We start from the raw sequence: 24,627 nt of genomic DNA on the forward strand, positions 1-24,627 counted from the left end.
ATAGCTTTAAATTGAGGGGTGATAGATATAGGACAGATGTCAGAGGTAGGTTCTTTACTCAGAGAGTAGTAAGGGCGTGGAATGCCCTGCCTGCAAAAATAGTAGACTCGCCCACTTTAAGGGCATTTAAATGGTCATTGGATAAAGATATGGATGATAATGGAATAGTTTAGGTTAGATGGGCTTCAGATTGGTTTCACAGGTCGGCGCAACATCGAGGGACGAAGGGCCTGTACTGCGCTGTAATGTTCTATGTTCTATGTTCTATGTTCAATGTTTTGAACCATGCCCTGAGTTCATCTGCTGTGCAGGTTACTGTTGGTCAGACAGCACTGTAAATTTCTTTCTCCATTTGAATTACTGCCCATGTTTTCACTGCCTTTATCTCTCTTCCTCCTTTTTAAAGTCCTGTTGTTTTGATCTTTTCTTTCCCCAAAGATCCGAAACAATGCAACAGCTTATAAAACAGTAATTACTGCTCCTGGAATTTAAGGAAATCAGTTCCATCACTGAAAATACCTCAAAAAAGGAACATCTCTTACAGCCACAATTTTTTCCCACCCTCCATCTTAGATTACCCAGAATCCTACATAGAACAGTACAGTACAGGAATGGACTCATGCTAATGTTGACCATAAACCGTTGTCCAAATAAACCATCTAATTCACTAATGTCCTTTAGGGAAGGAATTCTGCCATCTTTGATGGTTCTGATGAAGAGTCACTGTTCTTGAAACGTTAACCCTGCTTTCTTCTCCAGCAATTTCTGCTTTCATTTCAGATCTCCAGAATCTGCCGGTCTTGTTTTGTTTTTAATCTTCTATCCGTACCTAATCTGCTTGACATGCAGCTCCAGACCCAGCAATGTAGTTGACTCTGAACTAACCTCTGAAACTAAGCAAGTCACTTGTAGTTTCAAACTGCTAAAGAAAGGTCAGTAAGGAATGAAACCAGATGGACAACCCAGTATCAAACTAGACATCAGAAATGACAATGGCAGTCTCAACATTATTGATTTTGTAAAGTTCTTGACTAATTTACTGAAGCAAAATAAGAAATATGAATGGACAAAAGAATGCCAGAATGCCTTTGACAACTTGAAAGCAGTGCTGACAACCACACTGTTTTTATTGGCACCGAATAATGCAAAGTCATTTGAGCTGGCTATTAACACTAGCAACATTGGAATGGGATATCATTGTATCGCAAGATGATGCAATTGTGATCAAATGACAGGTCAGTTATTTTTCACAAAATCCGAGTAGTTGTCAACAGAAGTATTTGATGATGGAGAAAGACACGGAGTCTTCAGTTAGCTCTACAAAGTTCAAATTTAATATATTTACTGACTCTGAAGAGACTGTTATTTATGCGGACCACAACCCCTTGGTTTACCTGGAGAGATTCCATAGCAAACGAAATTATGAATGTTCAGTTGGAGTTTAATGTTACAGTCATACATTTTTAAAAAGTCATTCATGTGGGGTGGCAACAACAATAATATAGTGGACACTTTTTCAACAGTAAATATGATTTAAAGTGATGAAAATGGATTTGTGCAGGCTATGGTTGTTAGGAAAGTCAGTGTATATTTAATGTAAATATATTTTAATGTATACTAATATATACTGTTGAGATGCCGTTGATATAGACTAAAGAAGAAATTTTTGATTACATGCCTCTTAATACTTTTTTTTCTTTTGAGAGTGGTCTCTTTTTTTAATAATTCTTTTGGGCAGTATAGCTAGTTTAAACTTTTTGAGAAGACTTGTAGCTCGGGTTGTGGATGAGGTTGTTGATTTATTCACTAAGCTGGTAGGTTTGTTTGCATCACCATACTAGGTAACAACATCAGTGTGCCTCCGATGAAGTGTTGTTGGTCTGTCCCGCTTGTTATTTATATGGGTCCGGTCTGATGTGGTGGTTGGCCTCCTTTCTGGTTCTGCTTCGTAGTGGTTGGTATATGGGGTCTATTTCCACATGTTTGTCGATGGAATTCCAGGTTGAGACTTCTAAGAAATCCTGTGTGTGCCTTTGGTTGGCTTGTTCTAGGATGGTTACGTTGTCCCAGTCGAATTGATGGCCTTCTTTGTCCGATTGTATGGAAATGAGTGATAGTTGGACGTGTCTCTTGGTAGCTAGATGGTGCTCATGTACCCTGATAGCTAGTTTTCTCCCGGTCTATCCCTGTAGTGTTTGTGGCAGCCCTTACATGGGATTTTATATATAACATTGGTCTTATTAGTTGTGGGTGTGGGATCATTTATTCGTGTCATTAGTTGTCGTAGTGTCACTGTGGGTTTGTATGCTACCATGATTCCTCGTGGGCAGAGTAGTCTGGTGGTCATCTCTGATACATTCTTGATGCATGGCAGGGTGACTAGTGTATCCGAGCACACTGTGTCTTCCTGTTGTTGTCTGTTGATAAGTACTGGCGGACTATTCTTTTTGGGTAGCCTTTGTTTTTAAAGAAACTGTGGAGGTGTTCTTCCAGCTTTGTGTGGTCCCGGGCTGCTGCTGCGTGTTATGGTTCTTTTGAGCAAAGCTCTGACGCAGCTCCATTTGTTGGTGTTGGGTGGTGGCTGTTGTAATTTAAGTATTTGGTCCGTATGGGTAGCCTTCCTGTATACGCTAGTCTGGAGCTCATTGTTGGCCCTTCGTTCGACCATTACATCCAGGAATGGGAGTCAGTTGTTGTTCTCCTCTACTCTAGTGAATTTTATGCCAGTGGGGATGCTGTTGATGAGTTTGTGGGTTTCCTCCAGTTTTGTGTGCTTGATGATGACAAATGTCATCCACATAGCAGACCCATAGTTTTGGCTGGATAGTGGGAAAGGCTGTCCATTGTAATTTTTGTATTACTGCTTCGGCTATAAGTCCTGATATAGGTGACCACACATACCAACCACTATGAAGCAGAACCGGAAAAGAGACCGGACCACACAAATAAGAAGCAGGACAGACCAACAACGCTTCATCGGAGGCGCACTGATGATGTTACCTAGTATGGTGACGAAATGTCTGCAAATCATCCTACCAGCTCAGCAAACAAATCAACAGCCTAAATATAGCTGGTTTTAGAGGGCCTTTCAAATACTCATTTCTACTGCTTGTGAGATCATCACTGCTCATACTACTTCTAATTCCTGTTGTTTTGAGCTAATATCATTCTACTCCAGTATTCTTGTGTTGACTTTGACTATCAGGGCTATCCTGCCTCCTTTCCTATGCTTTCTGAGTGATGTAGTGAAAAGGGGGATGTTGGAACAAAGTGAGAGTGTGGTGCCCATCTAACAGAAAAGAGTAATGCCCTTTATCAGATGTTCTATGCACTCTGTTTGGGGTAATGGGCACTTGTGATATCTGGAAGTGGGGAGAGGACATTAATTAGATGGAAAATTCCTGGGTTCGTTGTTAGCTATTTATATAATCATTGCATTTGTTGTTATGCACCACAGTCATTTTCTCAGAATCTGGCTTTCTTTAATATATCTCATGAATATTAAAATCATGATCAATGTGGCATCCTGTTCATTAGGGAAATATCACATTTTGTATGCACAGCACTATTCAGAGTTTAAAATAGTCAAGGAATTCACACAGTTGCAAGTTGAGAGCTATTATAACAGAGTTGTGAGCCTTGAAGAAATTCTTCACCCTCTTTTTATAAACTAGGCAAATAATCTATTTATATAAAACTCAAATTGCTGGATTTCTGCAACTTATGATAGAAGTCAGCAGTGGGAAAATATTTACCAAGAAACTCCATTGCACCCATTGAGGACTTAACATATCTAACTTATCACAGACTGTCCACCTGTTCAGCCTGACACAAACTCTGTTCTGTCATGAAATCTCTCCCAAAAGCAAAATACTCGAAGGTTCTAGAAATCTGAAAAGCAGATCAAGCTGCCATGATGGAGAGAGAAACAGTTCAATATTTCAGGATCATGATATTTTGTCAGGATGCCTAGCTACCCATTAAATCTCCTTCCACAGATCCCATAGTATCTGCCATGTTACTGACTCGACACACTTGTGTAGTGAAAAATGTTCTATGTATTAATCAAGCAAATGCAGAAAATTCATCCATCACATCTTCACTATGCAACCTTTGTTTACTGAATTCCTGAGGTGAGATTACCTTCTTCTAAAACTTTGGAATCACTGCCTCCTTGATTACCCTTTCACATATGTGTAACTTTAATTCTCAATCTTCATATAATAATCGGTCACAGACAAAAAAAACTGCAGATGTTGGAATCCAAGGTAGACAAACAGGAGGCTGGAAGAACACACAAGCAAGCAGCATCTGAAGGAAAGGAGCAGCCAATGTTTTGGGTATTACCCGTCTTCAGGACTGGAAGAGTAATACCCAAAACTTGACTGCTTCATTCCTGGTAAAATCCCCGTTTAGGCCATTGGCATCATTGTGACACTGGAGGAGGCCCAAGATGGACCTCCAGTGTCACAATGACCTAACTTGCAAACTGGAGATGCAGCACCTCATGTTCCACCTAAGGAGCCTACAGCCCGAAAGCCTAAATGGGGATTTTACCAGTTTCAAAATCTCCCCACCCCCAGCCTCATCCCATGACCAACCCTCCCTGTCATCACTGCCAGACACAACCTGTCCATCTTCTCTCCCACCTATCTGCCCCTCCCACCTCATTGACCAAACCCCACTACTCCCTACCTGCACTCACCTATCACCATCTCACCTACCATCCCCAGCCCCACCCCTCCTCTCTATTTATTTCTGAGCTACTCTTCCCCCCCACCATTTCTGAAGAAGGGTCCTGACCCAAAACGTCAACTTTCCTGCTCCTGTGATGCTGCCTGGCCTGCTGTGTTCCTCCAGCTCCACACTTTGTTATCCCTTAATATAATATGGGCAGCATGATGGCTCTGTAGTTACCACTGCTACTTCACAGCGCCAGGGTCCGGGTTCGATTCCACCCTCTGGCGACTGTCTCTGTAGAGTTTGCACATTCTCCTCGTGTCTGCGTGGGTTTCTTCCGGGTACTCTGGTTTCCTCCCACAGTCCAAAGATGTGCAGGCTCGGTGATTTGGCCATGCTAAATTGCCCGTAGTGTTCAGGGATGTGTAGATTAGGTGGGTTATAAGGGGATGGGTCTGCGTGGGATGCTCTGAGGATCGGTGTGGATTTGTTGGGCTGAAGGGCCTGTTTCCACACTGTAGGGATTCTATGATTCTGTCAATATTCATCTGATTTAGGAAATGGAAATGGAAATAACCCAGCCTTTCTATTATTGATGGGACTTTGCTCTGCATTTCCTAGCATTCTGGGATGGATGGGAGTGGTGTAAAAATTATTATTTTTCATTTGTAGTCTTGTTTGAAGCTACATAATATTCCGTCACGTCATCTAGATGATATCAGTTTTGTTGAGATGTCTCTAAACTTTGAACTCCCAGAGCAGTTTAGATGATTATTTGATTTTTTTTTTCTGACATGTTATTAATTCGAAGGCAAGTTTAAATTGTCTGTTGAAACGACATGTTGTACCATCTCTTCGTGTAATTGAGTTTTCTTTGTTATGATACACTGTGGAGCTCCTTCCCTTGCATTTTCTTTTATTTATGCAAATGGCCGCCTTTGAAACACAGGGCTCACGTCTGTATATCAGTGCTGTCTGATTCACTTGGTCTGTGCACACAGCACTGTTGGGTTGTCTGCTCTCTAGCTTTTGAAGAGTCTTCGCTTCGTCTGAATGTAGTATTTGTGTGTGTGTGTTTATGTAATAGGTTATCCCACAACATGATAACAACCGGTGAAAGATTAAAGTTCCTCCTACCAGGTTCGTTAATGTCTCATTGGGTCTAAGCTTCAATACAAGTAAAACCTTAGCCACTATAGAATATGTGTGTGGAATTGGAGATTCTCCTCAAACCGTTTATGTGAACGTGTTTCTGACATCGCTATTTAATGACCTTCCTCTACTTGTAAGGTTAATCCTTTTGTCATAAATTCCTAAACAAAAGGTAATCATTTCTTACCAAACTCCAAACCCAAACTAACCAAATCATTTTAAAAGCCACCATTTGATCATTATCATTGATACTTAAAGTATGAGTCTATACCCCTTGCTGTCACAATTTAACTTGTTTTGGGTACAGTGGTAATGTAACTGAGCTAGTAATAGAGAGGCCCAGATGAGTGGCATGGAGATATTGGTTCATATTCCACTATTGCAGCTGGTGGAATTTGAATTCAGTTTATAATTGTGGACTATAAAGCTGATCCTAGTCGTAGCAACCATAAAACCATGGCTGATTGTCATAAAAGCCCACTTGACTCACTCGTGCTTTCTAGGATGAAATTCTGCCGATAATGACGCCATACTCACAACGATATCCTTGACTCTTAACTGCCCTCTGAAATGACCGAGACAATCACTCTGTTCAAGAGCAATTAGGGAATGAGCAACTAATATTAGCCTAGCCTGCAATGGTCATGTTACATGAAAGAGTAAAGAAGCTATTTTGGTAAATCAGTGTTGCCCTGCTCTGACGCCAGTTGTATCCTGCCACCTCCCAGAAACTGATCACACATTGCATTGCAGTCCATCTGTACTAGGACAGCGAAATGAATAAGTAGCTACCTCGTGATTATGGGATAGTTAGCACAACATAGCAGGAGAAAAGCACGAGCACTCCCAAAGTATTAATAATGAACATTGAAAAGTGCACATTCACAGGGAGCAGTCACCACAAGTTTAAAAGTAATAGATCAAGCCTTGCAAAGCAGCCAAATTCTTTGAACCGACAACTAAACTAGTGCAGGAGGGTAAATATGGTTTAATTTGGTTTTTCAGAAACTGTCAAAGTTCAACGCGTGAGATTGTTAGGATTGTTGGTTGTGGAAAGTGAAAGAGATGACAGATTCTCTAAATGGGTTGTGGTGATGGATGTAATATGCTTTACCTCAGAAACATAACTAGTGGTATTCCTTGGGGATCTAGTGCAGGATCCCTACTATTTACAGTAGTTATGAATGATCTGGAACAAGCTGCCTGCAGTACAGCATTAATATGCTTGTGATAATGTGAAGGTATGTGGGCCAGTAACAAACATAAAGGTGACTGACTATCTTCAGTGAGACTTGGTGCAATTTAATGGATATCTGTGATATTATTAATTTGGAATCATATAGGGCAATGGGAAGACATAACTCTCATTAAGATCTCAATACCGTAAAAAGGACAAAAAAAAATCACAAAGGGCAGAAGACAAAAAGAATGCACCAGAACTGTGAGATTAAATTACAAGAAAATGAATAAACTGGAGTTTTTTAACTTCAGAAAGGTGTACACATGGAGGAAATGTAATAGAGGCCCTTAACACTGTAAATCAATTAAACACTGTATATCAATTCAAGAGAATCCAGAATTTGGATCTTTAGTTCCCTCTTGGGGCATGGGTGTGATCACTTCCAAATTATTTCTCACTTAAAATAAATGGTAAAAATAGATAGTCTACCATCCACACCAGCAAATCAATAAAAAGGAATAACTCCTATTTCTACAGAGCGTTCTGAACAGTCCCAAAGCACTTCACAGCCATTAAATAGCATCAGTGTTGTAGACAGGTAATTTCCACACAACAAGAATCTGCAGCAGTGTAATAATTAGTTTTTTGGGGTGAAGTTGGCTAAGGGATAAAAATTAGTAATCATTTAATTCACCATTTGTTCCCATTTATCTTTGTACCTCTTTCCCTCTGATCTATTAATGGCATAGATCCAAATCTTGCAATATGGGCAGACACCTCTGACTCACCTCATTTCGCTAATGCACCTCAAGACCCTGAGGTAGTCTGTGGTACTTGCTTAGAACTTACCCTGCCTAGACAGCATTGTGATACAAACGAGAGTGGGTTCAGGTGAACAACACCTCTCAGACTTGGGTTGTTGGCCGAGTTTGTTGATGGATTGGCCGGGGGTTTTTCAGCTGCTCAGAAGTGTAACTTTAGGTAAATCAACAATCAGCACTCACGTGCGACTTGCTCCTGTTTTTCCAGCTTCTCAATTCTGCACATCAGTGCTGGTTAAACTCCCCTAAATATGAAAAACTGCAGTGATCCAGTTCATCACCATACACTTGTTCAGCACTCTAACTGGGATAGGCTGATATTTTGCAAAAATGAAACATCTCTGTCGCAGTTTATTTCTTTTGTTTTAGTCCAAGTGTGATTCCACTGTCAGTGCAGAGCCAGTGATGAGCAACCTTAATCAGAGGTAGTTAGATTGAATAAGTAGGACATCAACAGCTCACATTTCTCAAATCTGTAGATGAGATGTGATGTTTGTGTAATTCTGCATGGTGTACGGTACATGTGCATGCATTGTCATCATCCAGTGAACTAACCATATGAATGTATGGGAGAAAACACAATGGCCATTTAGTCCATTGTGCTCTTGGCTAAAGAAAAGCTTTTCAGTCTCATTCCTCAAGTAAGTATCCACTTATGGGTTTTAAATATGGTGAGAGTTTCTGCCTGTATCACCCTTTTAGGCAGTGGGCTCTAGACCTCTGGGTGAAAAATATCTATAACTTGCATCTAATCTTTTACTTCACTTCTAATCATCTTCTTTGTGCCATCTGGGTATTGAACTCTCTGTTAAGGTAAGTAGGTCCTTCTTCTCCACTCTCCATAGGCTTCTGGTCATTTTATCCCTTCAATCAAATATCCCTAAGGTCCAAAGAAAACAGTCCACGTTTTGTCTCATCACCAAAATATTCCATTCCTGGTAACTTCATAAATCCTCTCTTACCCTTACCAAGCAATCATATCAATCATGTAATGTATGACCAGAACTGTACCCAATACTCTAACTGGAGTGCAACTAATGTTTTGGCATCACCTTCATGTTCTTTTATTTTCTGCCTTGTCCATTTAAGAAAAGTCTCCCTCTGCCCTCTTGACTAACATACCTATCTGTCATGCAATCTACAAGGATCTGTGGACATACAGCCCAAGGTTCCTGTGTACACCATTCAATGTACACGTCTCAGAATGATACAAATTATTGTGTAATCCTTTGCTTTGTTTGTCTTCCCTAAATGCATTGTCTCACACTTACACGGATTAAATTTCATTTGCCACTTTTTCATTTCATTGATATCCTTCTGTAATCACAGAGCTAATCTTTGTAACTATATGATCATTCCCCATATGTACAAATCATTCATGTATACCGTGATAAACTAGACTCCGTATTGAGCCCTGAAAAAAAGGTGTAAAGTATTTATTCAGAACCATGCCCTTACCCTCAGTGTGCATGGACAAGCTGTTAGTGTAGATACTTTGTAATCAACTTCTTAGGAGATGTTATTACATATCTCTGCAGCAGATGGGACTTGAACATGGGCCTTCTGGCTCAGAGGTAGGGACACTACCACTTCATTCAACAGCCCTGTTAATAGCTCATTAATTACATTTAATTGCATTCAGTTGGTGGCCATTATTTGGGGATTGACCTATAGGAAGACATTGAAACTGGATTAAGAGATGCATGGTCATAATGAGTCTCTGTGTATAAATGCTCTTAAAAGTGTTTAAAGATGTTTAGGAAAATAGGAGCAGGAGTAGACCATTCAGTCCCTTGAGCCTGTTGCACTATTCAAACTATTCATGGACAACCTCAAAACCACCTTTTGCACTGTGCCCATAGCTCTTAAATTTGTTAATATCTAGAAAAATATATGTTTGATTCTAATCTTTACAACTGACATTCCAAAAGAGGTCACAAGTTATTGTTTTGTTCCCTGATCAGCTCAATTATTTCCTTGGTTATCCTTTGTTCTTTTCATTTTCCATGAATTTAACTTGTCAGTATTTTCTCTTATTTCTTTTAAATTTTACCCCTTACCTTTCAATACTTTTCTCAGCTTTTTGCAGTGTTGAGCTCCTGGCATCTCGCTCCCTTTGGATTATCCTACTCTTTGTCCCCTTTTACATCCCAGATAGGTCTACATTTATAAACCCCACCTTCCTCCGTTGTGAGAGCATATTTGTTAGGAGTCTCTCGAACCTTTCAATTTATTGAAGTTAGCAGAAAGCTAATCAGAATTTCTTGAAATGAAAGTTTGAAAACATGAGAAATGATATTTAACATATGGCCTTAATTCAAACTTAATATATATGTTATCCTGTCTAATAAATATACAGGTCTGAAATAAAAACAAAAGTGCTAGAAATACTGAGCAGGCCGAGCAGCATTCCTGGTAAAAGAAAAATACTAACATTCAGGCCACAATAGCTGTTTCTTTCTCTGAGATGCTGTCAGACCTGCTAAATGTTTCCTCAGTTTCTGTTTTTATTTCAGATTTCCCGCACTGTAGTATCTTTGTTTTGTTAGTTTTGAAAAATTGGCTGATATTAGGAAATCCCAAGCTCTCTCCATTAATTAATTATAGTTTTTAATCAAGTGGTGGGAATGGGAAGAAATATGAGGACAGTATTTATTTGAGCTCCTACAGCTGTAATATCTCTGATTAAGAAATAGTTAGATCAACCTTGAAGCCTTGGAACACTTCATTCCACATCTGTGTGCACAAAGTAATTAGCAATTCTACATAAGCTGACTTTATCCTAGCTGTGGATCAGAGAGTAGCATTCTTGGAATGAAAGTAAGTTTGTTCAATTCCCAATTCCATCTAAAAATTCAGTGCTGGTACTGACAGAGTGGTATTTTTCAGCTAAAATGTTAAATGTCTTCCTGTCAATTTGTCTTAAAGCAACGCACAGTAGTACTTTGAAGCACAGTGGGTGTGTTCATCCATTGGGCCAGTATTTATCACTTGATAAATTAATGAAAACAGAAAATCTTCTAGTCATTAGCATATTGGGGTCTGTGTGACCTTGCTGTGCATAAAGTGGCTGCAGTGTTTACCTATGTTATAATATTGACAAGACTTCAAAAATATTTGAATGGTATAAAGTGCTTTGGAGCATTCTGAAGTTGTGAATGGCAGTATAGGAATGTAAATTATGTTTATTTTTCTTCTGACACCACAAAACATGTCTGAGTTGATGTCTGGAGATGCTTAATCTCTTCCCTCTTTGTTTTTAAATGGTGTACAGATATTAATAGGAGGCAAAGTCAGTTTAAACTAAAATCAATGCCATTTGTCTGATGTGAAACTGATGTGATGGTCTTCAGGCTGGCCATCTGCACCCAGCAGAACAGTAGAGAAAACAAATTTTCTGACTTGTGTGTTGTGCAGATCTACCTCTGTCAAGTTGACAATCCAAGAATAGACAATTCTGTACAGAGTGGCACTTCAATTAGTCCACTGTCTGTTTAAAGCAAGTGTTATCTGTAAAATAGAACAGTATCATGGCAAATCTCTGGTGAACTAAGGTACGTGACTTCTATGAACAATGCATGCAAGAATACATTGACCATGTCTAGTAGCAAGAGTGGAAGTGTAAACTCCTTTTCAGATTCAATCAATTTTGTTTCAAAACTCAGCATGGTGGGATTTAAATGCTTTAAAAGTAATTGTGAATAGCAATGATGCATAGCCATTATTTGAGGATTTCATATCAACCACAATTTCATTGGATAGTAGAGCAGACTCAGTGGACTGAATGGCCAGTTTCTACTTTTATGTCTTATGGTCTTAGAGCACCAACTTACTTTCCATGTGTTTGTTCTTTAAAGCTTGTTGTTTCTCAATCCGCTGATCTTATGAAATAGAATCATTATATTTCCTTCTGGTGTTTCACCCATGTGCAAACAAGCATCTTTAATTATCAGTATGTGCATAATAAGCCTGTATTGTATTCCTTTAGTGTAAAAGGCTCAGGTGTGACCTAATCACGTGTTTAAAATAGAGGAATTTTATAAAGTAACGAGAGTGCCTCCTCCCACTTCCTACAGACAAAGGGGGTAGCCATGGGTACCCGCATGGGCCCAAGCTACGCCTGCCTCTTTGTAGGTTACGTGGAACAATCCCTCTTCCGTACCTACACCGGCCCTAAACCCCACCTCTTCCTCCGTTACATTGATGACTGTATCGGCGCCGCCTCGTGCTCCCACGAGGAGCTCGAACAGTTCATACACTTCACCAACACCTTCCACCCCAACCTTAAGTTTACCTGGACCATCTCTAACACCTCTCTCCCCTTCCTGGACCTCTCTGTCTCCATATCGGGCAACCACCTAGAAACCGATATTCATTTCAAGCCCACCGACTCCCACAGCTACCTAGAATACTCCTCCGCCCACCCACCTTCCTGCAAAAATGCTATCCCCTATTCCCAATTCCTTCGCCTCCGCCGCATCTGCTCCCAGGATGAGGCATTCCACTCCCGTACATCTCAGTTGTCCTTGTTTTTCAAGGACCGTAACTTCCCCTCCTCGGTGGTCGAGAACGCCCTCAACCGTGTCTCCCACATCTCCCGCACCTCATCCCTCACACCCCGTCCACGCAATAAGAACCAAAAAAGAATCCCCCTCGTCCTCACGTACCACCCCACCAACCTCCGGATCCAACGCATCATCCTCCGACACTTCCGCCATCTGCAATCCGACCCCACCACCAAAGACATTGTTCCCTCCCCACCCTTATCTGCTTTCCGGAGGGACAACCCTCTCCGTGACTCCCTTGTCCGCTCCACACTCCCCTCCAGCTCCACCACACCCGGCACTTTTCCCTGCAACCGCAGGAAATGCTACACCTGCCCCCATACCTCCTCCCTCACCCCCATCCCAGGCCCCAAGAAGACTTTCCACATCAAGCAGATGTTCACCTGCACATCTGCCAATGTGGTATACTGCATCCGCTGTACCCGGTGTGGCTTCCTCTACATCAGGGAAACCAAGCGGAGACTCGGGGACCGCTTTGCAGAACACCTACGCTCGGTTCGCAATAAACAACTGCACCTCCCAGTCGCGAACCATTTCAACTCCCCCTCCCATTCCTCAGACGACATGTCCATCCTGGGCCTCCTGCAGTGCCACAACGATGCCACCCGAAGGTTGCAGGAACAGCAACTCATATTCCGCTTGGGAACCCTGCAGCCCAATGGTATCAATGTGGATTTCACAAGTTTCAGAATCTCCCCTCCCCCTACCGCATCCCAAAACCAGTCCAGCTCGTCCCGGCCTCCCTAACCTGTTCTTCCTCCCACCTATCCCCTCCTCCCACCTCAAGCCGCACCTCCATCTCCTACCGACCAACCTCATCCCACCCCCTTGACCTGTCCGTCCTCCCTGGACTGACCTATCCCCTTCCTAACTCCCTACCTACACTCACCTTTACTGGCTCCATCCCCGCCTCTTCGACCTGTTTGTTTCCTCTCCACCTATCCTCTCCTCTATCCCTCTTCTATCTGCCTCCCACTCTCTCCCTATTTATTTCAAAACCCCCTTCCCCTCCCCCTTTTCTGATGAAGGGTCTAGGCCCGAAACGTCAGCCTCTCTGCTCCTATGATGCTGCTTGGCCTGCTGTGTTCATCCAGCCCTGCACCTTGTTGTCTGAGAAACTATTTGCTTTGATTGAAGTAGAGAAAGACGAGAACAAGGTGAAATAACCTGTAATGAGAGCTAGGGAATAGAGGGCTGATATTGAGCGACACTTACTGCAGAGTGGGTATGGAAGTCTGGAACTCTCTTCCTCCAAAAAGCTATGGATGCCTGAAGGCTATTTTGAGCTTGTAATGCTGGGAATAGAAAATGGAACCCTCTTGTGACACAGTGGTAGCGTCCAATCCCTGGATTGGGAGGCTCGGATTCAAGTCCCACCTACTGTAGACGTGTGTAATTACATCTCTGAACAGGTTGATTAGAAAAAAAATAGAAAAGCAAAATGTTGTGGATGCTGGAAATTACAGCAGGATGAGGAGCACTGACTCAGAGAGAAACAATGTTAGTGTGTTGGATCTTTTCTTGAGAAAAATAAAGTCCTGCATTTATTTGAAACTGAGATTATTTACTGCTGGATGAAAGTATCATGGTACAGATCAGCCTTGTGTAATAAAAGGTACATTAGGTTTGATGAGCCAAACTGATTATTATTTTTCATAACAATAAAACAAGGAACTGTGAATGCTGGAGATCTGAAACAGAAAATGCTGGAGAAACTCAGCAGGTCTGGCAGCATCTGTGGGGAGAAAGCAGAATTAACATTGTGAATCTGGTGACTCTTCTTCATTCTCGTGTTTCACAATGAGAAGAATGTTGAGAATGGGAGCCAACCTAACATAGGAAGAGGTTGCCAACTTATGGTTAAAGACCAGAGAATAAATGTGTAAGCTTTCATCTAGGAGTCACAGATTATACCAAAGGACCAGGGGATCAAAGTTTTAGATAATTTGATATCACAATCAACAGGTGAAATACAATACAGGAGTTAGAGATAGATGCATTGAATCTGTAACAGATGAGAAAATTTCTGAAGAAGGGTCTAGGCCCGAAACGTCAGCCTTCCTGCTCCTCTGATGCTGCTTGGCCTGCTGTGTTTATCCAGCTCTACACCTTGTTATCACAGATGAGAAGCGTTCACTAGTTTAGGATCTATTAAACATATAGTGAAGCATTGAATCAGAAAATTGTACAGTACAGAAGAGGCCCTTTGGTCCATTTAGGTTTGCACTAGTTTGACCTTTCATCACTTGGCCCATAGCCTGAATGTTATAACATTGTGTGAATGTTTCAAGTGCTCATCTAAATACCTTTTTTGAAGTTTGCGAGGTTTTCCACCTCTAATACACTCCTCGGCATCAGGTGAAAAGATTTTCCTCAAATTCCCTCTGAACCTCTTGCCTTTCAGCTTAAAATTGTGCCCCATTGTGACCCATCAATAAAGGGGAGCAGGTGCTTTCTATCCATTCTGTCCTTGTCCATCATAATCTTATACACCTCAATGAGGTTCCCCCTCAGCCTTCTCTATTCCAAAGAAAACAACCTGAGCTTATCCAATCTCTCTTCATAGCTAAAGTGCTCTATCCCAGACAGCATTCTGGTGAATCTCCTCTGAAATAATATCCTTCCTATAGTGTGGTAACCAGAACTGCACACAGTACTCCAGCTGTGGCTGAGCCTAAGGTTTGTACGGCTCTCACGTAACCTCTCTGCTCTTATTATGTGTGCCACAACTGATAAAGACAGTGTCCTGTATACCTTTTTAACTACCTTATTAACCTGCCCGCCACCTTCAGGGATTTGTGGAGAAGCACCCCAAGATACCTATGTTCCTCTGGGTTTCTTAGTGTCCTACCGCTCATTGAGGACTCCCTTTCCTTGTTACGTCATTTGAAGAGCACCATCTCTTACCTTTCAGGGTTAAGTCCATCTGCCGACCTGAACAATCCGTCCAAATCTTCTCTGCATCACTGTCAACCACCTGGCCAATCTTCATATCATTGGCAAACTTACTTATCATCATCCCTCCCCAGCACATTTTCTTAATATTGTTTATACATATCACTTATTAACAGACCCAGCGCAGATCCCTATAGGTGGAGTTTAACCCTGAAAAGTGTGAGGTGATTCATTTTGAAAGGACAAACTTGAAAGCAGAATACAGGGTTAACGGAAAGATTCTTGGCAGCGTGGAGGAGCAGCTGGATCTTGGGTTTCATGTCCACAGTTCCCTGAAACCTGCCACCCAGGTGGATAGAGTTGTTAAGAAGGCGTATGGTGTGTTAGCTTTCATTAATAGAAGGATTGAGTTCAAGAGCTGTGAAGTTATGCTCCAGCTATACAAAAGCCTGGTTCAGCCACATCTGGAGTGTTGTGTCCCGTTCTGGTCCAGTTCGTTACAGGAAAGATGTGAAAGCGTTAGAAAAGGTGCAGAGGAGATTTACCAGGATGTTGCCTGGAATGGAGGGAAGGTCTTACGAGGAAAGATTGAGAGAGCGAGGGCTTTTCTCTTTAGAACGACGAAGGATGAGAGGTGACTTGATAGAGGTGTACAATATGATCAGAGGCACAGATAGAGTGGACAGCCAGAGACTTCTTCCTAGGGTGGAGGTAGCTATTATGAGGGGGCATAGTTTTAAAGTGAGTGGAGGTAGATATAGGGGAGACTTCAGAGGTAGGTTCTTTACTCAGAGAGTGGTAGGGGCATGGCATGAATTGCTGGAGAGGGTAGTGGATTCGGCCTCATTAGGGGCATTTAAGCAGCTATTAGATAGGCATGTGGATGATAGTATAAGATAGGGGTGGAGGTTAGATAGACCTTAGGTTTAGGGTAAAAGTTTGGCACAACATTGTGGGCCGAAGGGCCTGTACTGTGCTGTACAGTTCTATGTTCTAGTACACCATTGGACACCAGTCTTTTCACACAAACAGCCTTCTACCACCATTCACTCCTCCAATCACTAAACCAGTTTTGGATCCAATATATTAAGTTATCCTGGATCCCATGTCCTCATCTTCTTTATTAGTCTCCCATGTGGGACTTTGTCAAGCCCTTTGCTAAAATCCATTATGAAATAAACTACATCAGCTGCGTCACAGTCCTCTGCATGCCTGGACAACTCAACAAAATCTAGACATGAGCATCGTCTGACAAAACCATGCTGAGTATTCCTATTCAAACCTTGCCTCTCCTAAGTAAAGGTTAATTACCTCCTTCAGATTTTTCTCCCAATAGTTTCTGTGCCATTGATGTGAGACTCACTAGTCTGTATTTCTTTGGTTTATCTCTACCACCCTTCTTGAAAAGTGGAACCACATTAGCTGTCTGCCAGTCCTCTGGCGCCTGTCATGTGGCCAAAGAGGAACTAAACATTTGGGTCTGAGCACCTGTAATTTCTTCCCTCATCTCCTGCAGCAGCCTCAAATATAATCTAACTGGACCTGGGGATTCGTCCACTTTTAAGCTGCCAAAGCCTCCAGTGCCTCCTCACTGATTATGGCGAACTGCTCAAGAATCTCTCAGTCCCTCTTCCCAAATTCTGTCCTTGCATCCTCCTCCTCTTGATGAAGACAGATCTGAAATACTCATTTAACACCCGACCAAAGTCCTGCAGCTCAGATTGCCCCTTTGATCCCTCGTAGGCCCCAGTCTTCTCCTGGTTATCCTCTTTCCCTCATTATACTTGCAGCATATCTTTGGGTTCTCCCTAATCTTGCTGGCCTTCCCCCAATCCAAAAACGCTTTTTTTTTGAAGATCATTTTCCATAACACATTTAAAATGTAACATTGGGGTTGCTATCACTAAAATGCTGCCCACTGCCGACTCAAACAAGTGTCTGGCTTTATTCCCAGAATTTGGTCCAGCACTCTACTGTCCCTTGCAGGACCGTCTGTAAAAAGTTCTTCTGAACATGTTTTAAAAAATTCTGCCCCTTCTAAGCCCTTTACACTTTCCAATTTATGTTGGAGAAGTTGAAATCCCCTAATTTAATTACCCCATTGTTATTTTTACACACCCCGTTGAACCGTCGACATATCTGTTCCTCTGTGCCCTGCTGACAGAGCCTGTAATGCACACGCCACAGTGTGACTATCCTCTTTTTAATCATAAGCTCTGTGTGATGCTGATTTCTGTAGCTGATTGTGGCAGTCTTTTCTCAACTATGTCTTCTAACCAAAGTTTCAACTGAACCTATTGCAGATATAGTTTGGCCTGAAGTCATCTTGAGCTATTGAGGGAGCTAGTCCAGAGCTAGCCTGGATCACCTTTGAAAATCTTTTCTGTCCGAACTGATGTTCTTTCCTTCACGTGTCCCCATTAATTTACCTTCTTTCCCCCCTAGGGACCAGAGCATTGTCTCATGTCAGTTGCCTTCTGTCATACTTTCCTCAATCAGGAGGAGAGCTATTTCTGTTCATTTGATTCTATATATGGTTAGAAGACAGCTAGTTCTCACATTGATGAAGAGATTTTAGTGTTACACAGTTTTGTCGATATCTGGAATGCGCTCCTCCAAGGGCAGATGGATTGGTGCACAGTTGAAATGGAAGAATAACTGCAGGGCAACGAAGAAAGAGTAAAGGTGTGAGACTAACTGGATATCTCTTTCAATGAACTGGCACAGTGGACTGAATGGCAACCTCCTGTGCATTATGGATTGAATGCTCCCTCATGGCAGGGGTGAGGGCAAATTGAATCCAGTGGGGGTCTGCTCCCCCTAGGATTTTAATGGGTAACCTGCCTAACTGTGGGCTAATTGACACCCTAAATAATTGTCCCTAAGTGTGAATATCGTGCTTTCTGCCCATCAACAGCTAATTAGCTGCAAAATAGCAGCAGGGCAGTCATTTTTCCCTGTACGAGACTTCTCCCTTGACATTTTAGGTAAGAGGATGGATGGTGGATCCATGGCACCCTGTGTCATTCAGCCCCTGATTCTATAATGCTGGAAACACACAATGAGTCGATATTATTTGAAATTCAAAAGGATAGGTTAACATTGCACGTACAATGTTTTTGTCAGAACTCTTCCGACGAAAAGTCTTCAGCTGAAACACAAACGATTCTTTCTTTTCTGTTTTGAAATATTAATGCACCTTCTATGTTTCTTTTTACCATGGTTACAGACAGTGCATAGCAGTGAGCAAGACCTCCTAATTGTGCCTATAGTTGCAGTGACATCTGCCAGCTTTTTTTTTTTTGGCGACTTTTGTGTGCAGCTGGATTAAAAATCCTGTGATTGGTTGAACCTAGATTCTGTCTCTTCAAACAGAATTAGTGGTGCTATTATCTGATTTGTAAAACAAGTCAGCTATTGCCACAGAATTTTTATCTGTTACCTGTGACTTAATTGCTTTTCTATTACATAATAACTGCAGAAAAATTTGCGTATAAATTTAATCTGTTTTAATACGAAAGGACTGGGGTGCCTGATGGAAAATAGATAATGAAATTTTTAACCAATTTTGATTGTCACTTTCAGACTCTGTCTAATGTGATTTAGTTTTAACTAAGTGTTTGTGCCACAGGGACAATGTGTAAACTGTAACTCCTCTTAATGACTGCAGATATTGAAAGAGTTGAAGGATGAAGACTGGAACATGGGTAATATTGTCTACACATTAACAAACCGGCGGTATGGAGAGAAGTGTATCGCCTATGCCGAGAGCCATGACCAGGTAATCCCTTGTCCAGAATTGGTTCACCCTATGTTCTTGTTGGAACTGTGCGCACTGACCAGCTGTCCATTTCATCACTGGGATGAGATGGCAAGAACTGCAGATGCTGGAGTCAGAGATAACAAAATGTGGAGCTGGAGGAACACAGGGATGGGGAGGAGAGCTCAGAAATAAAAAAAGAAATGGGTAGCCCCCCAACCCCCCGCCCCCTCTCCATTTCTGAAGAAGGGTCCAGACCCGAAACATCAGCTTTCCTGTTCCTCTGACGCTGCCTGGCCTGCTGTGTTCATCCAGCTCCACAGTGTTATCTCATCACTGGGATGGCCTGCTTCCTCTTCTGTTTTATTGCCTGACTGGACTTCATCTCAGCTCATCTTTACTCTGTACCTCTCACCAATGATGATTCCAATGCATGTTGGATCCTCCAGTTGAGAACTCTGCTACTTGGTTGTCAACTCTGAGCAACTCCCTTACTATCCGTGTGTTTGCTGACCTACATTGGCACTCAGTCAAGGTGTGAGTTGACTTTAAAATTCTCCTCCTTGTTTTCAAATCCCTTTGTAGCTTCTCTGCCCCTCCCTGTCTTTGCAATCACATGCAGTCCCTCAGTGTTCTGAGATATCTGCACTACTCTAGTTTAGACCTTTCAAACATCCCTGATGTAATCGCTCCACCATTGATAGACATACCTTTAAGTCGCCTAGGCCCTAAGCTTTGGAATCCCCTCCCTGCACCTTCCAGCCTCTTGACTTCTCTATTTTTTTTCCTTCTAAGACAAAAAGCCTACCTTATTTGATCAAGTCTCATGTATTTTAGAGGCAAACTTTACTTTATAGTACCCTTGTGAAGCACCTTTGAACGTTTGTGTGTTATAGGCACTATATAACTAATAGGCTTTCTTCATTATTTTGAGATGTCATTATTCCAACATGCCTCTAGTCACCCTCCAATTTTCTACTCTGAAACGATCCAAAGGTCTATTACTCATGTCTTGATTGTCACCAAGTCCCTTTCACCCAACATCCTAATCACTCACTGATTTTGATGTTGTGTCCCATTCTGGCCTCTTCAGTATTCCGGTATTCAGTGCTAGTATTGAAAGCTTATTTAATAGAGTACAAGAGCGAGGAGATTGTGTTGATTTGTATTATCACAGAATCATTACACAGAATGAGGCCATTTGCCCGCCATTTAATGAGATCATAACTAATTTGATGATCCGCAACTCCACTTTCTTGCTTTTCCCTGTAACCTTTGATCCCTTACTGATTAAAAATCTGTCTCTCTCAGCCTTGAATATTTAATAACCTGGCATTGACAGTCCTCTGTAGTAAATAATTTCATGGATTCACACCTCTCTAAGATAAAATGCCTCCTCACCTCTGTCTTAAATGTTTGAATTCTTATTCTGAAATTATACCCTGTAGTCCTAGCCTCTCCCACAACGGAGAATGACCTTTCCGTATCTACACTGCCAAGCTCCCTAACAACCTTGGATGTTTCAATAAAAGGTCACCTCTTATTCTCAACTCCGATGAGTACAAGCCCAACCTACTTAACATCTCCTTATCGAAAAATCCCACCATACCCTGAATCAGCTTAGTGAACCTTCTTTCGACTGCCTCCTATGGCAGCATATCCATCTTTGGCAATCAGAACGAAAATGATATTTTAGGTGTAGTCTGTAGTGCATTGTACTGTTTTAACCAGGCTTTCCTATTTTTATATTCCATTCCCTTTGAAATAAAAACAAATGTTCCATTTATCTCCCCTATTGCACCAAACCTTTTTTGTGATTTGTGCATGAGAACTCTCAAACTCTTCTGTGCTGCTGCTTTCGACAATCTCTCTCAATTTAAATAGTATTCAGCTCCTCTTTTCTTCCTGCCAAAATGCATAACATCACATTTTCTCTCACTAAATTCCATCGGCCAAGTTTATTCCCACTCACTCAACCTGTCTCTACCCCTCTGTGGACTCTTAGTGTCATCCTCATTACTCACCCTCCCTATCTTTGTGTCATCTGCAAACTCAGTAATAGTACATTCACTTTATCCGAATCATTAATATGTATTGTAAATACGTGCCCTGATGCCTGTGGCACTTCACTAGTTACAGGTGACCATCATCAAATCGATACCTTTATCATAACTTTGTCTTCTCTTAGTTGGCTAATTCTCTATCCATACTGATATACTAATCCCAACTCTACAAACTCTTAACTGAACAGTATGGCCAGTATTATTTAGCTGCGTTTTCCCCATTTACACGTTCTCTGATTATTTGGATGGAAACCATGCCATCTTGACTACTTCAATTGACTGCCTTCTGCACACTTCAACACTCTGTATTCCAGACTGTGACTCCTGCTTCAGCCTCAGGTTTAGATGGAGTATTACATTCAATCACGGGTAGCATACTTCAGGAAGAATATGAAGATATTATGAAGTTATGAAGATTGATTGGAGAAATCTGAACGGCTTTCCTTGGAATGGAGAAGATTTTATAGAGGTATTCAAAATCTCAAGGATCTGAACAGAGTAGTAGATGGGAGAAACTGTGCCCACTCATGAAAGGCTCAAGCATGCAAGGGCTTAGATTTAACGTAAATGGTAATAGACAACTTGTAGTTAGGGTCTGGAATGTGGCTTGAGTTTTTGGTGAGCCAGTTTCAATCAAGGCATTAAAGAGGGAATTTGTTTTTTTTTAACTGGGAGAGAATGCAGGATAATGGCATTAAATGAAATGCTTACTTTGAGATCTGGTATAGATGGGTCATATAGCCTCCAAAGTGTGATTTTAATAACCGTTCTGCCATAGGTGGATGTGCTGTAGCTGCCGAAGTCCCAGGCTCTGGAATTCTCTCCTTAAACCTCTTCACCTCTAAACCTAGGACTATAGTTAGTTTAGGACATAGAAACGGGACATTCCACTAATCCTGTCTGAATTAGTTAGTCAGGCATTCTAACCCCACTTTCCAGCATTTAGGCTGTAATCTTGCAGGTTACAGTGCTTCGGGTGTGGATCCAGACTTCTTTCAAATAGGATGAAGATTTCCACCATAATCACCAAAACTGATAGTGAATTCCAGAGACCTACCACCCTCTGCCTGTTTCCTCATGTCCCGTGTAATGCTTCTACCAAGCACTTAGAATCTGTATCCCCTGTTAATTAACCTCTCTGCAAAGGTAAACAGCTCTTTCCTGTCCACTCTGTCAAAGATCCTTATTATTTAGTGCACCTCAATTAATCACCTCTCAGCCTCCTCCGTTCTGAAGAAAATAACCCTATCAAATCTTCCCTCATAGATGCAGTTTTCAAGCCCTGGCATTCCTGTAAACCTCCTTTCTGCGCTCTCGAGTAATTATGTTCTTCCTGTAACATGGTGACTAAGCTATATGCAAAACTCCAGCTGTGGCCTAACCAGTGTCTTGTATAGTTCCAACATGATATCGCTGTTTTTGTTTTCAATACCTCGACCAAGAAAGGAAGGCATTCCATATCGTCTTTACTACTGTATTCACCTAAACCTGCCACCTGCAAGGACCTGTCCAGATACATTACAAGGTCTCTCATCCTGTACTCATTACAGTAGTGTGTAGTTTACTATGTATTCCCTTGCTTTGTTTGCCCTCTCTAAATGCGTAATTTCTCTCACTTCTCCAGATTGAGTTCCATTTGCCAGTTGTTTATCCATTCAGCCAAACCATTTATCATTATGTTGTTGATGGCCGTCCTCTACTCGATCTATTATTCAACTGATCTTTGTGTCATCTGTAAATTTTCCAGTCACACTTCCAAAACTTAAGTCTGAATCATTATTACATAACCACAAACAGCAAGGGACCCAAAGTGAACCCTGGGGAACATTACTAGCAAACTTCTCTCCATTCACAAAAATATCTGATGACTATTAACCTCTGCTTCCTGTCACTCCACCAATTTTGGATCTAATTTGCCATATTTCCCTGTATCCAATGGTCTTTAATTTTATTGACCAGCCTGTCCTGTAGACCTTGTCAGATGCCTTACCAAAACACTGCTCAACATCTTTAAGCGAGCTCTTGTTTACCTGTACCTTTGTGTCAACCTTATTGAAACATTGCTCCAGTCGGAAGAATAATGAAAAGGATGGTGTTTATGTACAGTTTTTCATGTCCATTGGACGTTCCAAAGCACTTTGCAACCAATTAAATTTTAACACTTTGCGATGTTTTACAGTACAAAAGTATTTTTTTTTAAAGTATGTTAACTGTACTCAGCTGAAAGTGGTCAAAAAGGTTTCATTGACTTTAATACTCCTTGACTGATCCTGTTCCATGATGCTTCCTGGAAGCATTGAATGAGTTCAGGATGTGTGTCAATTGATGATTGGTGTGATGTGAAAACAGTCACAGTGGTGTCTGCTTTGTGCCTGTGGAATTCACCAGCAGCAAGAATTGCATCTCTTTTTGAAAGGAGGATCAAACAAGCTAAACTTCCCATTTGGCTTTCTGTAACATGCTAGGAAGTGCATGGAAACTGAATCCATAATAGTTTTCGTGTAATCAATATTTCATTGTCATACAATTCAGAAAGAGGCCATTTGACCCATTATGGCTCTTTGAAAGAACTATCCATTTAGTCCCACTCTTCATTTTACCAATATGTCTGCACATTTTACAGGTATTGATCTGATTCTCTTTTGGAAGTTACTATTGAAACTACGTCCATCACACTTTGTAGGCTACACATTCTGGATTACAACACCCTGCTATATAAAAAGATTTATCCTCATTGTCCTAGTGGTACTTTTGACAATTGTTCTAAATCTTCCTCCTCTGCTTATAGCCCTCCTGCCATTGAAAACAATTTCTCTCTGTTTACTATCAAACTCTGGTTTTGAAACCTCTTTAAATTACCCATTAACCGTCTTTGCCAGAAAGACACCATCCTATGTTTGTGGTCACAGTATCACATATTGATGATGATTAGTGATTTATTAATGTGAATCCAGCAGGGTGTTCCATTTCGTGTTCCTCACAAGCCCGTCAGATACCTTGCACTCATTTAGTTTTTGTTACATAGGCCCTTGTTGGGGACAAGACATTAGCATTCTGGTTGATGGACGCTGAGATGTACACGAACATGAGTGTTCTGACACCCTTCACGATGGTAGTGGATCGCGGCATGCAGTTGCACAAAATGATCCGTCTCATCACACATGCTCTGGGAGGAGAGGGATATTTGAATTTCATTGGTAAGTCTAAGGGAGCGTCCGTGCAATGGTAAAATTATAACATGGTGTTGTTTATTTGTTGCTCTAACCTTCAAAAGTGGGGCATTGCTATTTTACCAGGTGTGACTCGGTTGGTAGCACTTGTGAGATCAAGTCCAAGTCTAGAAATTTCATCCTGACTCTAGGCAGGTAACTGAGTTGCAGCAATAAGAGAGAGCAGCTCTGTCAGGGGGCCAATACTGAGGGAGTGCTGTACTGTCAGAGGTTCATTACTGAGGGAGTGCCACACTGTCGGAGGGTCAGTGCCGAGGGAGTGCCGCGCTGTCGGAGGGTCA

General features: G+C 41.6%; 1 protein-coding gene across 1 annotated transcript in view; it reads left to right on the forward strand.

Annotated features, from left to right (window-relative positions):
* Positions 1–24,627, forward strand: part of LOC109916713 (1,4-alpha-glucan-branching enzyme-like) — a 525,476-nt gene that overhangs the window by 364,561 nt on the left and 136,288 nt on the right. The window contains exons 15-16 of the mRNA XM_048602999.1: positions 18,964–19,074; positions 24,142–24,313. Of these exons, the coding sequence (XP_048458956.1) occupies positions 18,964–19,074; positions 24,142–24,313 (283 nt within the window). The remainder of the gene's footprint in view (positions 1–18,963; positions 19,075–24,141; positions 24,314–24,627) is intronic.

This window comes from Rhincodon typus, chromosome 11 (genome assembly GCF_021869965.1).
Source record: "Rhincodon typus isolate 14 chromosome 11, sRhiTyp1.1, whole genome shotgun sequence".
Taxonomy (NCBI): domain Eukaryota; kingdom Metazoa; phylum Chordata; class Chondrichthyes; order Orectolobiformes; family Rhincodontidae; genus Rhincodon; species Rhincodon typus.